This window comes from Dermochelys coriacea, chromosome 10 (genome assembly GCF_009764565.3).
Source record: "Dermochelys coriacea isolate rDerCor1 chromosome 10, rDerCor1.pri.v4, whole genome shotgun sequence".
NCBI lineage: Eukaryota > Metazoa > Chordata > Testudines > Dermochelyidae > Dermochelys > Dermochelys coriacea.
The window spans coordinates 48,210,679-48,225,352 of NC_050077.1; the positions used below are offsets into that span (position 1 = coordinate 48,210,679).

The window sequence follows — 14,674 nt, forward strand, 5'->3', positions numbered from 1 at the left end:
ATTGCTTTCCCCATACTCCTGTTTCATGGGGGGGAGAGGGTGAAGCCTTTATTTAAAGTTTTGCTGCTAGTGAAAAATAATGTTTGATGCAAAGATGGAAAAAACGCATCAAGTCACTTGCAACAGTCATTGCACAGAATACACCTCAATATATTAGTTCTGTACTTAACAACAATGAAGACAAACTCCTTTTGATTTCTGCCAGAATCTCTGCCACCTACTCCAATCTTGCACCTCCCCATAATTTCTGCATTTCTTTGCTCTCATCTTTTATTTGTTCCCAGGGTCTTCAAGGATCCCTCCCTCCCACAGTTGCACATCTCATTCTCAGAGGATTGCTGGAAGCTGACCATTATTGTTATTTGCTCCATCATTCTGGAGGCAAGTGGGATTAAATTACTAGAGAGACGGGTGCTGTTCCTTTCATTTACAAAGCAAAATGTAGAGCTCTGGGATCACTGTATAAGACTACCAGCACAGGGAGAAAAGAGGCAAACTTGACCCGTACAACCTCAATACCCAAACACTAGACCCTTTGCCATTTCTGTTTCATTGCAAAGCTTTATCCACCCAGAAACTCTGGTAGCTTGTAAAAGCAAGTCTTGGTTAACAGAACACAGACTCATCAGAACTCTCAAATTACTTTTATCATGGGAAGAACAAACAAGAGCCCAATGTACCTGCACTGAATTTTGATTTAATGCAACCCCTGGGATACACAATAATTATTCCCCATTTTTTACTTCCCCCAAATGCCTTGAGAACAGCATTGCAAGCTTTTCAGACAACCTGTCACTTGGTCAAGTTTACTGAGGCTTCTCCCTATCTACTCCCTCCAAATGCTGCTTTATTAAATAAAACAATATAATCAATAAACATATCCCTGTGTATTCTCTAGCAACACAGGAGAAGAAAGCAAGCACTGTTCCTCTTTCTCCACTGGTAACTACTGCCACGCTCACACAGGCTACATCTAAGTCTTTAGCCCTCTTTGTATGGATACTACTAAGTCCTGCACTTAAAGGCAGACCTGAAAAGGATCTAATTAGAAGCTGGGTAGGTCTCCTTCGCCCTCAATCTATTCATAACCTGGAATTTGAGCCTCAATATAAACAAGTACATAAAGTGCATTCTACTCTGTGCCCTCAATTTTCGCCCATTACCATTACTTCCAGGAGAAAAGCTGTGAACTATGCATGTTCTTACCTTCACTGGTGGGGTTGCTCCAGTTCCTGAGTGCCGTCTGATTTGACAGCCATTTTGGTTGGGTCTTTGTTGCTTGTTGTTGAGCTGGGGTTTCTTGATTGTACCACCATGGTCATTTCTCACTGACTCCACTTTCTCTGCAGTTGTCTTGCTTAACAGCTTATTTAAAAAAACCCCACAAGACTATTAGTAATGTGAGCTTCTGGCACTGGGGCAAAGGTGCATGTGAAACCCCGTCACCTTAGCTCAAGCTGACCAGTGCATTTTACAGCAGTGATTATAGTCCTAGAACAGGTCTTTGAGGTACAGGAGTCGCATTTAAAGATCTGTCAGCAGAGACTGTACTCCCTGCCCTCTTTTCCCCATGTGCAATGAAGGACTGTTTGAAAACACACTTTGCAAACAGGAAAGCAGTGTACTTTTCTGAACTCAGTTTTCTTGCATAGCCAGCTTTCTACCAACTAAATTAGCGGGATTAAACTCACCACAGAGCTGTTAGCATCTGGCAGGAACTGCCCAAACTCAGAGAGTAAATCCTCCTGGTTCTTGAAGAGGCGCGCTACCTGTGCGTACACCTCCTGCTCTGTCAAAGCTGGTGTGTAGTTACCACCTGCCTCCTTGGCATTCCGCTGCTCTTTCTGTCACAGGAACGGGGGATGTGAGAGAGCAAAGGAAACAAGAACCATTACAGCTGCTTTCCCTAGTTTCTGCTTTTCTTTCCTTAGGGAGCAATACTTAATGCAACTCAAAACATTCATCTCTGAGTTGAGAGTTTATGTTTGTTGCTCCTGTATCGCTAACTGGAAAATCAGCAACCGAAAGAAAAATTGAATATGGTGCCTGGTAGCTCCTCTGAAAACAAAGAATCATTCCAAATGCTCAGGAGGCAAACATCAACTGACAAGGTACCGATGCTGGATAGCTTGTTCTCTCTCCTTCACATTACCGTATGTAGATGCATTATATCCATCACCCCTCTATGCCCCAGGTTCATACAATATTTGCGTTTAAAACTCCTGCCCACTATTTCAGATAATTAAAACTACAGATGAATGCTGATTTTGCACTGTTAACTCACGAAAGTTAAACTGGTTTGAAATAAACAAGTTGCCCCCCACTCTCCCTCTAGCTAATTATTTGCTACTTGAGTACGTCAGTCTTCCGCGTACCCCCTTCAAATACACAATACAGGCGTAAATTAATTTTCTATGGTAAGGCATGACACACATCTATACATACTTAAAAGCACCTGCATGGATAGTGCACGTATACAGTGTTCCACTAACCTGATACGTGTGGAGGATCTCCAGGAAGGCCTTATAGATGTCTGGCTGTCCCTGGAACCGATTCTTGATTTTGTTGACGTAGTTGATGGCATGATTAAACTCAACTGGCTGATTGTTCTGCAGGGACGGTGTGGTTCCAAGAGAGATTGTCACAGGTGTATGAGGCTGCACAGGTGGAGAGCGTGGTGATGCATATGGAGGAATTGGGGGAGTCTGCTGGCTGGCTGGCGTATGTGCCTGCAATTGTGATGGCTGAGAAGAAAAGGGACACTTAGTTTTGTCTTAGAGATTTGTGTTGCGATAGTTTATTTCATTCAGATCAAATCCTAGGAAGAGAACACGTAGTATTAGAACACAGCAAAATCAGTCGCACACAATAACCTGCGGGGGACTGGGGGAGGTGGAGAGGGGCAGAGAAGGGGAGGAGATGTTCCCACAACTGATGCCAACAGCAGAGCACCATGCACAGGGTACCTCTGTGAGATGCAAGCTCTCAGTCTACCCAAGATACTTTGATTTGACCAATGGAGAGGCTGAGTAGGCTGGACATACCCTGATGATACTAATGCCCAGTGAAATAGCCCCACCCATATGTTTTAGCACTGGAGGTTGTGGCGTGCTCATTTCTTGGTGTTCTTAATTCCACAGCTTGGAGTGTTGCAGCAAATTTTTGTTTGCACTGATGGAGATGGAAGAGGAAAGGTACACTGAAACTAAGTCAATGTTGTCTATCTTAACAATAAGCAGCTCATCCATACAAGAAAATTTCCTAATGGTTGATCCTGGATGGAATTTTATTTTCATTTTCAAAAACTGATTCTGAATATTAATGGATGTACCGAATAAATACATATAAGAAAACGGAGGAAAACTAACATAGGATGTGACAATCATCTAAAGAGCTGATGCAAAGCACACTTGGTAAAACAGAGGAAGAGCTCACCTTTCAAGTAGTGAGGAAACATTTTGATATCACAGAGCAACTTGATTTTGGCAGAGCCATTTTTGTCTTCATATTTCAAATTAACAGGAACCAAACCGCATAGACTTAACTTGTTCCATGGTGGCTAGTTATTGTCTCCATTAGGAAGATATCCTGTACTCCATAAAGCAAGGCAACTGAATCTGAAGATACTTTCCTTTTCCAATATTCAGTTAGCAGTCACATAACTGACTAACAAATATGAAAATCAATTTAGGATTTTAAAATGTGGTCGCTACTGTGACGAAGTGGGAATATTCTTAATGTTTTAGGGAAACTGAAGCACCCACACAGAGAAATGTTTCAGAGAAAACATTAAGACCATTCCCACTTCGTCACAGCTACCCTTTAGTGGGAGGCTCAACAAAATCACAGAAGGGTCTAGAGCCAACTTGGAGCTGGTAATTTTCAATGCAACTGAAAATACTTCACCTTCCACTGCCTTCCAACATGCATCAAAGCTGTATTTTGGAGAGTGTTACTGGCAGTTCTGGTAACAACACTTGTAGTTAAGGTTGGCTTAAACTTAACTACATTAAACCATTATAAGACCTTGTTTTCAGTTGCTTATAACTTTGTCAAACTAACTCTTCAAGCTCAAGTTTCTTATGCCTGGCATCTGCCTCTGGCTAAAGTTTCAGCATAAACAGTTCAGCTAGTTCTGAGAAGGAGATCAAGGAAAAGCATGTTTTGCCCATGCTAAAACAAAATGCTTACAACCATTTCATTAAGATGCTCTAGGGCTTCCACGCTTTGGAGCAGGGACTTGAAATCTGAGATTTCTTAATTTTTGAGTGCTTGACTTTGCAACCAACCTTAATGTTCTCTTCTTGTATTTTTTGCATGTTATTTTTATATAAAGGCAGAAGAGAACTACCAATAGTGCATCACTCCAAGGTTCTATTAATTGTCAGAGAATCCTGCTGCGTGCTACCAGTGTTGGAGAAAGGGAAGGTTATGGTCATCTAGTCTGGCTTCCTGCATAACACAGGACATAGGATTTCACCAGTGATTCCTGCATTAAGTCCATAATTTCTGGTTGAGCTAGAATGCATGTTTTACAAAGACACCCAAACTTGATTAAAAAGACTTCAAAAGAAGAATCCACCATGTCCCTAGGCAAATTGTTCCAGGGATTAATGACCCCAACTGTTAAAATTCTACATGACAGATACAAAGTGAGTGAGGTAATATCTTTTATTGGACTACTTTCTGTTGGTGGAAGGGACAAGCTTTCAAGCTTCATAGAGCTCTCTCTCATATGGACTGAGGAGGACTTCTGTGAAGCTGAAAAGCTTGTCCCTTCCACCAGCAGAAGTTGGTGCAATAAAATATATTACTTTACCCACCTTGTTTCTCTCATATCTGGGGACGAACACAGCTACAACACTGCAAATAACAATGGAAAATTCTACATGAGAGTTTCATACAGCTGCCAATCCTTTCATCAGGATTTCTGTTTCTCAGCAGAAAACAAAAATAATGTAGGGGAATATCGAGAAGTCCCCTCTGTTCAATATTTATCTATTGCTTTATTGGGACCCCATATCAAATGCAACTGAGCTAACTAAAAAAGGCATTCATCTGGGCCTACCAGACCATCCTCGGATATTGGTATCTACCACATTTTGCTAGAGACTCTGGGTTTCTTTCTTTCCCCAAATAAAACGTATAACATTGGCTTGCATCTCCTTTCGTAGTCTCCAATTGAAAGGTTTGAAATAATTTATTGATTTTGCATAGCAAGTTCATTTTTTAATCAAAGCAATATTTCCAAACTAATCCGTAAGGTTTTTTTTGTTGGTTATTTATTTACTTATTTTTTAAATGAAAGCTTTTAAGAAAGGAAAGTAAGCTGGAGCCAAAGAGACTATTTAGGCACGAGCACAAACTAGGGTTTTTGATACAGTAACAAAAATAGAGTCACCACTTCATACCTGAATTTGCCTGCTCCAAATCTAAAACTAAAAAAAGGAGTTTCTGAAGTTTTGGACCAAATCCATCACTTTGGATTCCATCTAAAATTTACTTTACATCCTAAGACTTTTCCAAAGTCAGTAATTTTCTAGACAATTCTGCAGAACCATTTATATTCACATATGGTTCTTTTCATTGTGCTGGCAGTTCAGCGACTGATTATTTTCACACTTGTATCATATCACCAGGCAAAATGACCGCTCTCCAAAGATGGTCTCCATGAGTGATCATCCTACCATTCACATGCACACTCACAGCTGCTGCTGTGGAGCCGAACTGGTACATGTTTACTGTAGTTTTCATGATGTGAAAAAGTTGCAAAAGTGATTTTACAGATATTTCAGTTTTTACATTTCCTTTGATGAAACATTAAGCCTTTTGCAACCTTTTGTTCCTTACCATTTCTAAACAGGGACTAGGTATTTCAGTCTGCCTGTGGTATCCAAAGTCTCTCACCTTGCTGATTTTGGCAGGCGGTGGTTGTGGCGCAGGCTGTGCTGGGGTTGGGGTCGACTGTGCTGAAGGCTGGGATTGATGCTGAGGCTGCGGCTGTGGCTGCGGCTGGAGGCCATGTGTGGGGATCTGGTGAACCTGCCCTGGTGTTGTCACATTCACCATGTCATTAGTCTGCACTTCAATTTTGTAGCCAGGTGGCAAGAAGGTATTGAAGCCCATGATCAAGTCAGGGTGACCTTTGAAGAGCTGAGACACGCGGCTGATCACTCCTGGAGTGTCAATACTGAAAAGGAACAAAAAGATAGAAAGGTCACAGATCTTGCAAAGGGGCTCTCGCTGGCAAACTGGGAACCCCACACAACTGCACTATTCTTTCCATTCAAATTTTTATCTAGCCATCACTAGCTTGTGACAAAGCCAGGAAACAAGACAAAACTGGTTCTTCCTCATGTATTATTTAATTTGTTCTTATGTTAAAGCCAATTTTATTTGACCAAATAACACTAACTCAATGTGATTTGGTCACGAGTCTGACTGCTCTGCAGCTACTGGCAAGCAGACAACCAAATGAATTAGCTGTAAGGACTGAACCTGGGAACTCCAACTTTCTAAGCAGAGATTTGGCACCAATGAGGGGATTGGCTTGGGCTCCAGAATGGAAAATACTGACCAACACTGCACTTCCCAGCACTGTCCAACCAGCAGCATGGATGGAGCGAACAGGAGGAAAAGGACTCTAGAGATTACCAAGGGATGAATAATCCCCAAAGTTGAAAGTGCTAACCATCTCTTGCCTGTATCTCCCAAACACACATGCGTGTGCGCACACACACACGTACACACACTCTCTCTAATCTAATATGAGGAAAGCAGAACATAAGTTGTTACCTTTGAGATTTAAATTCCTTCATTATGTCCAGGAAATCATTGTAGACCTGAGGCTGACTACCAAACTGCAGCTTCACCTGGTCAAGATAGGACAGGGCATCCTCCACCTGAGAGCGAAATAAAAGGAGCTAAAAATACACCTCAGAGAAAAGTGGGTGCCCACTCTTGCACATGAACACATATTTGGAAAGGCACCTGCCTACAGTAAGCCACTAAGAGTAAGTAATTAGATAGCAGCCTGATCATAACATTGGCTAGTTTATAATCAGTGCTATCTGACCATTTGACACAGCCACATTCTATTGCTGGGCTCACACTGGAAAGATCTTGGTATTTTTCTGTGATGATGCAATGTATGTGTCAGCAGAAATAGTCACAGTGAACACACTTCAAAGTAACCATTTCATCACTGGGTGGGGTGATTGCTAGTAAAAACTCAGAGCTGGACATGCACTATTTTTCCTACTTTTTTTGTGGAAATTATTACTGAAGTCTAAAAATAAACATGGCAGGGGATCCTAGGAGGAAATTCCATGCATTAGTGCTGCCAGGTACACACTTGCCCTTTTAAAAAAAAAAAAAAAAAAAAAAAACTCGTGAGACAGACATTTCAATTTGGCTCATAAAGATTTGGAAAATGCTAACTGTGGATGTTAACTCGGAAGTACCTCAAACAGCAAGAAGGCCATGTGGACACTTAGTTTCTATTTACGAATGGTCTATATACCAATATCTGATTTTCAGGAGGTGCTGTCTGAGCAACCACAGCCCGCAGTGAGAATTTTGGGTGCTTCTTACATCTGAAAGTCAGGCTACAAATGAATACATGCAAGAGCCATCCATCTCCCACTTTGCTCATTACCAGATTGTCTAGAGGTATGAAAGCTCCTACATGCAATAGAAGCCTTCTGGAATAATATCTGAGACCGTCACTGGAGTTGTTCCTGTTCTATTGTATGGGAAATACTGAAGTTAATTAAAAAGTTAATTAAAAAAAGATTTTAATCCATATTCATCTAAAGCCTTATCTTGAACCATCAGAGGTTTTGCCATTGATTTCAAAAGGAGCAGAATCTGATCCCAGAATATGGGAAACTAGGTCCCCAGGAAAGCAAGCACTCTGTTGCTCTGTTTACTGTTTTAATGTGGGAAAATGAAAGACACTTCAATACGTTTTCCAAAGGAGAGGAGTAAGAAATAGACATAAAATCATATACATGTGTTCTTACTACAGCTGATCTGAATTTAACCACTTCAATGTGTTATTTTTGGTTGGGGGAGGGGGTTAAGAGAATTTACTACAAACAGTCTAAGAACAGAGCCTTGCTCACTCCCAAGCATCTCCTCTACACCCACCCACACAAAGCAAAGAAAAGCCTCTAGATGCCATGGTAGCTTAACCCTTTCACACATGGGCTCTGCATCAAACCTCCTTGGCCCCCCCTTCTTTCCTCCCTAAACCTGTTGATTAGAATTCCAGATTTCATTATTTTGCTACAGAATTTGAAAAGAAAATGCATTATTGGAGACGGGAGGGGGAGTCTTTGGCTTACACAGCCTAAATCCCCTTCTTCATACTGAAATATTAACAGTGTATAGGGCCAGCTTTCAAGTCATGAATTCCAGGCTTCTGTGGCTCATCAGGAAAGCTTTTAACAGAGAGTCCAACTGGCTCTTCTGGGAGGCTGGTATTACATATGCAATAGCCAAGGGCCCCAGATTACCCCCAAACTTCTGGCACAGGCCTCAGAAACTGCTGCCTGCTCTGCAGCAGCATAACACAAACAGAAGTCGATAGCTTTAAAGATTTTATTGAATGAATATACAGTACTGCAATACTTACTTTTGACAGTCAATAAAATGTGATTTTTCCATTCATTTAGGCAGCTACACAAACTAAAGCTCATCACAAAGTTTACCACGTCACAGAAGTCAGGGGTTTTGCTGATGAACACTGGTACAGCACAAACTACATGGTGCTCTGTATTCCCTACACATAATGCTCGTGCCAGACTCTTGGGTTTGTTCTGAACACCATGCCGAAGGCCAAGTTCCAACTCCCACCAAGTTGTCCATAAATCTAGCCTAACCGCCCTTCATTACAAAAAGATTACTACAAAACCAGCAACTATTACCTGAGATCTCTCATCCAGTTAGATCAGACACCTGTGCAGATGAAACTACCACCAACTAAGCAGATGCTGCCCTTCAAAACACCTATTTTAGAGAATGATAAATTGAAATTTGGTGTTACCTTAAGCCTCTGGAACTGCTGTTGCCCCTGCACTGGTGCTGCTGGAGGGGTCGGGTGAGCATGACTCTGCACCACCTGGCTTCCATGAGGCTGCACTGGTGTAGTGTGATGATGTCCGCTATGGACGGTCGCTATAGCAGGACCATGACTGCCTGAGCTCTGTGGCACAGCCGACACCTGGAGAGGAAAGATAAGAAAACAGCTGGGGTTTAGGGCTTTATCTGCTCTTGGAAATTCCCCACTGGAAAAATTGTGTACACTAACGATTCATGCTTCAATGAGGACATGGATTTACATAGCGCCTTTCACCAAGGCACAACCCTCACAGTACTGAAATGCAACCACTTCTGTGGTGAAACAATAGCTGCTTATTGTGAAGCTGGTTTAAAAGCAGCCTCGAGTCCTATCCATTCCTTAATGCACAGATGCTGCATAAATTGCATCTGGTGACTATCTGTAAAATGGGTATAAGAATCTCTATCCAATTCTTCGGGCAGCTGTGCACTGTAGCTGTTTATAAATAAATGCTTCAGCATCTCTGGATGAAAAAATACAAACTACAATTCTGAATTGGCAGAATGTCACCAAGTCTGTACTCTCACCATAGCACCAAGACTAACAGCCTTATTCATTAAATGCATTTTGGGCTCTTTAACCATTACCTGCAAAAAGCGGAAAAAATGGTTGGTTTCTTTCATTTTCTCTGATTTACAAAGGCCTTGAAGATTTTTTTCAGAAGTATGAAAGGAGGGAACCCTCTCTTTGTGTTTATGATAGAAATTCAGGTCATGTCCAGCCTGGAAGGCTCTCTGATGACTGGAGAACTAGTGATGATACCACCACAAGAGCCAGGAGCGAAAGTAGAGAAGGGAAAGAGATTTTCAGGCAGATTTGGACAAATTTATCAGTGCGATTGCATGATCAAGGTTGCTTGTGATGGTGGGGGGCAGGGCTCAACAACCCCAGGGCTCACATTTGGTTTATGTCTTACATTCCTAAAAAGCTCATGCTTCAGGGTTTCAGCCAGCCACTGGCAGAGGACAGGAAGGATGCTCCTCCCCACATGTATTCTGGCAGGGTTTTTTTTTAATCTTCTTCCTTCGACACATCAGAGATGGCCATGCCTGGAGATGGGACATTTGGGGGGTGGCCAGGTCTCTAAGGTGGCACTAAGCATTCTCTCTCAGTTACTTGGCTGGCTGATTCTTGTTCACATGCTCAGGGTCCAACTGATCACTGAATTTGGGGTCAGGAAGGAATTCTCTCCCAGGTCAGAATGGCAGTGACCTTGGGGGGTTTTCACCTTCCTCTGCAGAGTATGAGTGTGGGTCACTTGCCAATATTTTCTGGAGCTCTCTCATTTAAGCATTTCCCTGCCATCTTTGGGGCCTCAGGTACCAGTGCACCTGGGTCCCTCCTATTCTCTGCCCATGGCTCATAACGGCCTAGTCTCCTGTGGGATGCAATACTTTGGTCTCATTTCAGTTGTTGTGTTTAGTGTGCATGCACTGGGCAGGGCTGGCAGCCTGTGAGATACAGGAGGTCAGACTAGATGTTCTGATGGTCCCTTCTGGCCTTAAACTCTGATTCTATGAGATTCAAATTCTGGTTTTGTTTCTATCTATTACCACCTATTTAATGGCACAATGACAAAAATTTTGGATAAAGCCTTTGTTAAAGATTCAACACCATAGCTCTTCAATGTAGGTGTTAGACCTCTCAATTAATTTCCTTTGGACCTCCGAGAGATCCTCCAGCAAAAACCTGGGAATACCCAAACTTGATGCTTACCTTTAGAAAAATCAGGAAAGACAAGCAGAACAAACTCTTTTGAGCATATACTTTTCAGGCCTCCTTTATACATCATAAACAAGCAAAAAGTTAAATTGAAAAATTCTTTAATGAATACTTAGCTTGAATTTTTTTAAAATTTGATTTAAAAATCCAGTTTTTTTAATAGAGAACCTGCTTCAAAACAAAACAAAAACAAGCAAGGATTTTTGCTCCTCCATTCACATTTAGAAGACTCTTAAGAAGGCCTGAGAGCAACATCTAACTTACCTGGGCCAACTCTCCAGACCTCTATCCCCATCTCTGAGTACATGCCTGCCTGCTATCTGCCTACTATTGCTGTTAGTAGTGAACATCCTTTTGGAGAGCCTGGGGTAGCATGTGCACAAGAGATGCTTCCCAGCCCAGTGCATGAGACAGGAAGTGCAACTGACCAGCAACAAAACCAAGGCAAGGATGATTATAGAATGCTGGGAAAAAACTAAACAAACACTGAGAAAAATAGAGGACAAATATTTCTCTCTAGTGTTTCATTTATAGAAATCTTACACGCTGCTATTAGATTAATAAGTAAAAATTTTTCAGATGATGCGATTTTCAAATTGGCAATGTTCCTTTAATAAGCACAAAAGGTCAGGATCTCAAAAGGAAGAATGCCACCTAATCAATCACCCACATCACTTCCTGCGGCACTTGGATTTTCCTGGAAGTCTCCCATCCAAGTATCGATCCAATCCAGTCTTTCTGAGTTTATGAGCTGAAAAGATCACAGCAAAGGTTGAGTGGCTGCAGGACAAACTATCCTACTTAAAAGGGAAAAAAACCCACTTACTGGCCTACTTCTGAATTGGAGATAATTCAGAGATCAGGGTACAAGGATCCCCAATTTAGGCCTTAACTCAACAAGGTACTTAAGCACATACCTAATTTTAAGCTTATGATCAGTTGCCACTAAAATCATGGGACTTAAAGCAAGTGCTTAAAAATCAGACACATGCTTAAATATACTGTTAAATTGGGGTCTTAATTTAAGAGGCCATTTTTGGCAAAATAATAACTGCTGTCACATGTAGAACCCCACCATAGATTATTAAACATGCATCTTGCATTCTACAGTCATTGCTGTTCACACTAAGTAACAAGTGAGCATACCTGGTAGCTGGGAGTCACAGAATACTGAATTCCAGTGGCAGACTGCATGGTCTCCGAAACCGCCTCATATACAGGAGGTGCTGGAGCAAGCACACGGTGCTGGTGTTGGAAAGCTTCTGTGCTGCTGGTGATACGTCTCTGCTGTGACGTGTACACCGGTGACTCCTGCTCATCCAATCGCCGCTTCATTCTGAACTCATGCTCAGGGAAGCACTACAAAACCTGCTAAAACAGTTAAATTAATAAACAGAAGTGATTAATCATTCTCCCTCAATGTATACAGTGCTGAGCTCATCAACAGGAGGCATAGCATAGGTAAGGCAGGTTTCTGGGCATCCATTTAACTTAATTATTTCTTGGGTAATTTTTTTGAGGGGGGACGTGGGTTTGGAATCTGGATTAATTTTTTCAGGTGAAATAGTAAAATTGCATTTTTTTTAAATACTAGCCTGTTTTACAACTCAAATATTCAGGTTGAAAGTAGAAGTTGATAATTTCTTCAACAAACTAAACTGAAGTACATTTCTAATTTGAACATCATTAACATATGTAGATTCTGAATAAAGCCACATTTGCATACTACACAGACTGGAGATGGTTGAGGAATTTCTGGCAACAGAAATCCAAGTAGCTCTTTCACTGTGGTGGTGAATCTTCAGTGGACAGCTGAAGGCCTTTTAAGTGCTTACATTGAAAGTGTAAAACTCATAGTATGTCAGCTGTGAACCTGCAGCAACAACAGCCCAGGTAGGATGTTAGCCTGCCCTGTGGGAAGGGGTTTCAAGAAGCTTTGGGAATGGGTAGGGAATTTCATTCTAAATAATTTAGGGGTCAAAAGATGAGGTTCTCTCAGATTTTACATGCTGAAATAAAGTTAGTAGTAAATCCAGAACAAGAAAAAACTGCAGACTTGCTAGTAAATTTAGTTTTGATTCCACATTCCTCTCCAATAAGTTTTACCCAACACTCCCAGTGTCATTGCAGATCACCAGTGTCACAAAGTGGAGCAGGGCTAAGTGTCAAAAATTGGCCTCAATGTTTCCTCAGAACATCAGAAGACAACAATGAACAACCCACCTGCAGCTCCCTCAAGATCTTCCTGCAACACACATCCAAAAAGGCATATGGTACTGCTCTAATCCAAACAGCGTTTCCCTAATTCACTCTAAATTTGTGTCATTCTTCTGCCATCCCACCCCTTCAAATTCTGTAAATTCTTCTCTTTAATTGCATGACCTCTCCTTTCCAGCCAGAATATTCAACATGCTTCCTTCTAGGTGGTGACGGTTAATGTCATTCCTGAGAAGTTACTTATTCTTCATACAACCACTGAGAGTGTTCAAACACATTCAGTCTCTCTCTCCAATCCAGCACCACATCCTAAAGAGTGAAACTTTTTTTCTCTGCGGTCTGGAATATACCTGGGTCTTTCCAAAGCAAATATATAGCCGTGTCAGTTTCAGTGTAATTAACACAATTCACTGCTAGCAAGGAAGCTAACAGAAGCGGTCCCCCAGCAGATGTAACTGGGCTCACCCCAAAAAACACGGTAAACCAACAATCTTCATGCCTCACTTCAAATATCAGCTTCCAAAAAAATTCTAAGTTGTGAAGTTATACTAACTCTTCAGTTTGAGTGCTTAATTAGCCAACCAGATGACAAACAGTGATCATCAATATATGTATGTATAAGTATATGCACAACAAATTATGTATCAAAAGTCCATGTGTAGCTTCTTAGTATTCAAGAAAGCCTTTGAAGGTACAGACTAATTGTGTAACTTCTTACTGCTTTCCCTGGAACCTCTTTTCTCCTTCACTAGTTCTTCTTTCTCTTCCCTTCTTGCAGGATCTCACTTTTTCAGTTGATGAAGTTGTACTGTGAAGCTTCCTCCATCTCTCAGAAGAGAGCCTCCCAACAGGAACCTACCCTATCTATTTTGAGGGGCCATCTGATACTGATCAATAAACTCTGGAATAAGGAGGAGGAGGAAATTACTAAAAACCTAATTCATAGGGTACTGAGCCTAGCAGACCACAGTGACACCTGGAGAACAGAAAGACAAAAATCCAGGAGAAATTGAGTTGATTTTCCTGGTTTTGTCTGCTGTTTTTGGACTGGACTCTGCAAATGACTCCAGCATCTGCCCCATGATTTCATTTACTGTTACCCTCCTAGGGTTTAGAAACATTTTAGCTTTGTAAAAAAATATTTTACAGATAGCACAGCTGGAATCTAAACAAGTAAAACAGCAGAATTTGGCCATGCACCTTTGATAGAAGCACCATCTAGGATTTCACATCAACATTGTGATAATAAGGGCATGTCTACCCTACAAAATTAAGTCGACATGTTAAGTCAACATATAGCTGCCACAGTAATTAAAGAGATGGTTCACGTCCACACCTTGCTCCTTCTGTCGGTGGTGTGCGCCCTGACCAGGAGCTTCTGCTGACTTAAACATGTGGGACAGTGACAGCTGAAGTCCCCATCCGGGGGGGGGGGGGGGCAGAGACTCCAGCTGTGAGCCCCGCGCTAGGCTGACAGCCAACTGGCAATCTAAGTAATACAGTGTCTACACAGACAATGCGGCACCCTAACTACATTGACCTAAGCACTACGCCTCTCGTGGAGGTGGAGTTATTAAGTTGACATACAGGGCAACTTGTATTGGTAGGAGC

The 14,674-nt window shown here is 41.7% G+C and overlaps 1 protein-coding gene across 9 annotated transcripts in view; it reads right to left on the bottom strand.

The window, feature by feature from the left end:
* The window catches only part of SIN3A (SIN3 transcription regulator family member A), a 60,900-nt gene that overhangs the window by 27,677 nt on the left and 18,549 nt on the right, over positions 1 to 14,674 (bottom strand). For 5 of the 9 annotated variants that reach the window (XM_043494608.1, XM_043494612.1, XM_043494609.1 and 2 more), the window contains exons 2-8: positions 11,993 to 12,217; positions 9,050 to 9,226; positions 6,796 to 6,902; positions 5,851 to 6,190; positions 2,493 to 2,744; positions 1,692 to 1,844; positions 1,207 to 1,365 (exon numbers count right to left, since the gene is read on the bottom strand). In XM_043494608.1, the coding sequence (XP_043350543.1) occupies positions 1,207 to 1,365; positions 1,692 to 1,844; positions 2,493 to 2,744; positions 5,851 to 6,190; positions 6,796 to 6,902; positions 9,050 to 9,226; positions 11,993 to 12,181 (1,377 nt within the window). In that variant the 5' untranslated portion in view covers positions 12,182 to 12,217. The remainder of the gene's footprint in view (positions 1 to 1,206; positions 1,366 to 1,691; positions 1,845 to 2,492; positions 2,745 to 5,850; positions 6,191 to 6,795; positions 6,903 to 9,049; positions 9,227 to 11,992; positions 12,218 to 14,674) is intronic. The other 4 variants (XM_043494610.1, XM_038418159.2, XM_038418161.2 and 1 more) reach the window with 3 other exon arrangements.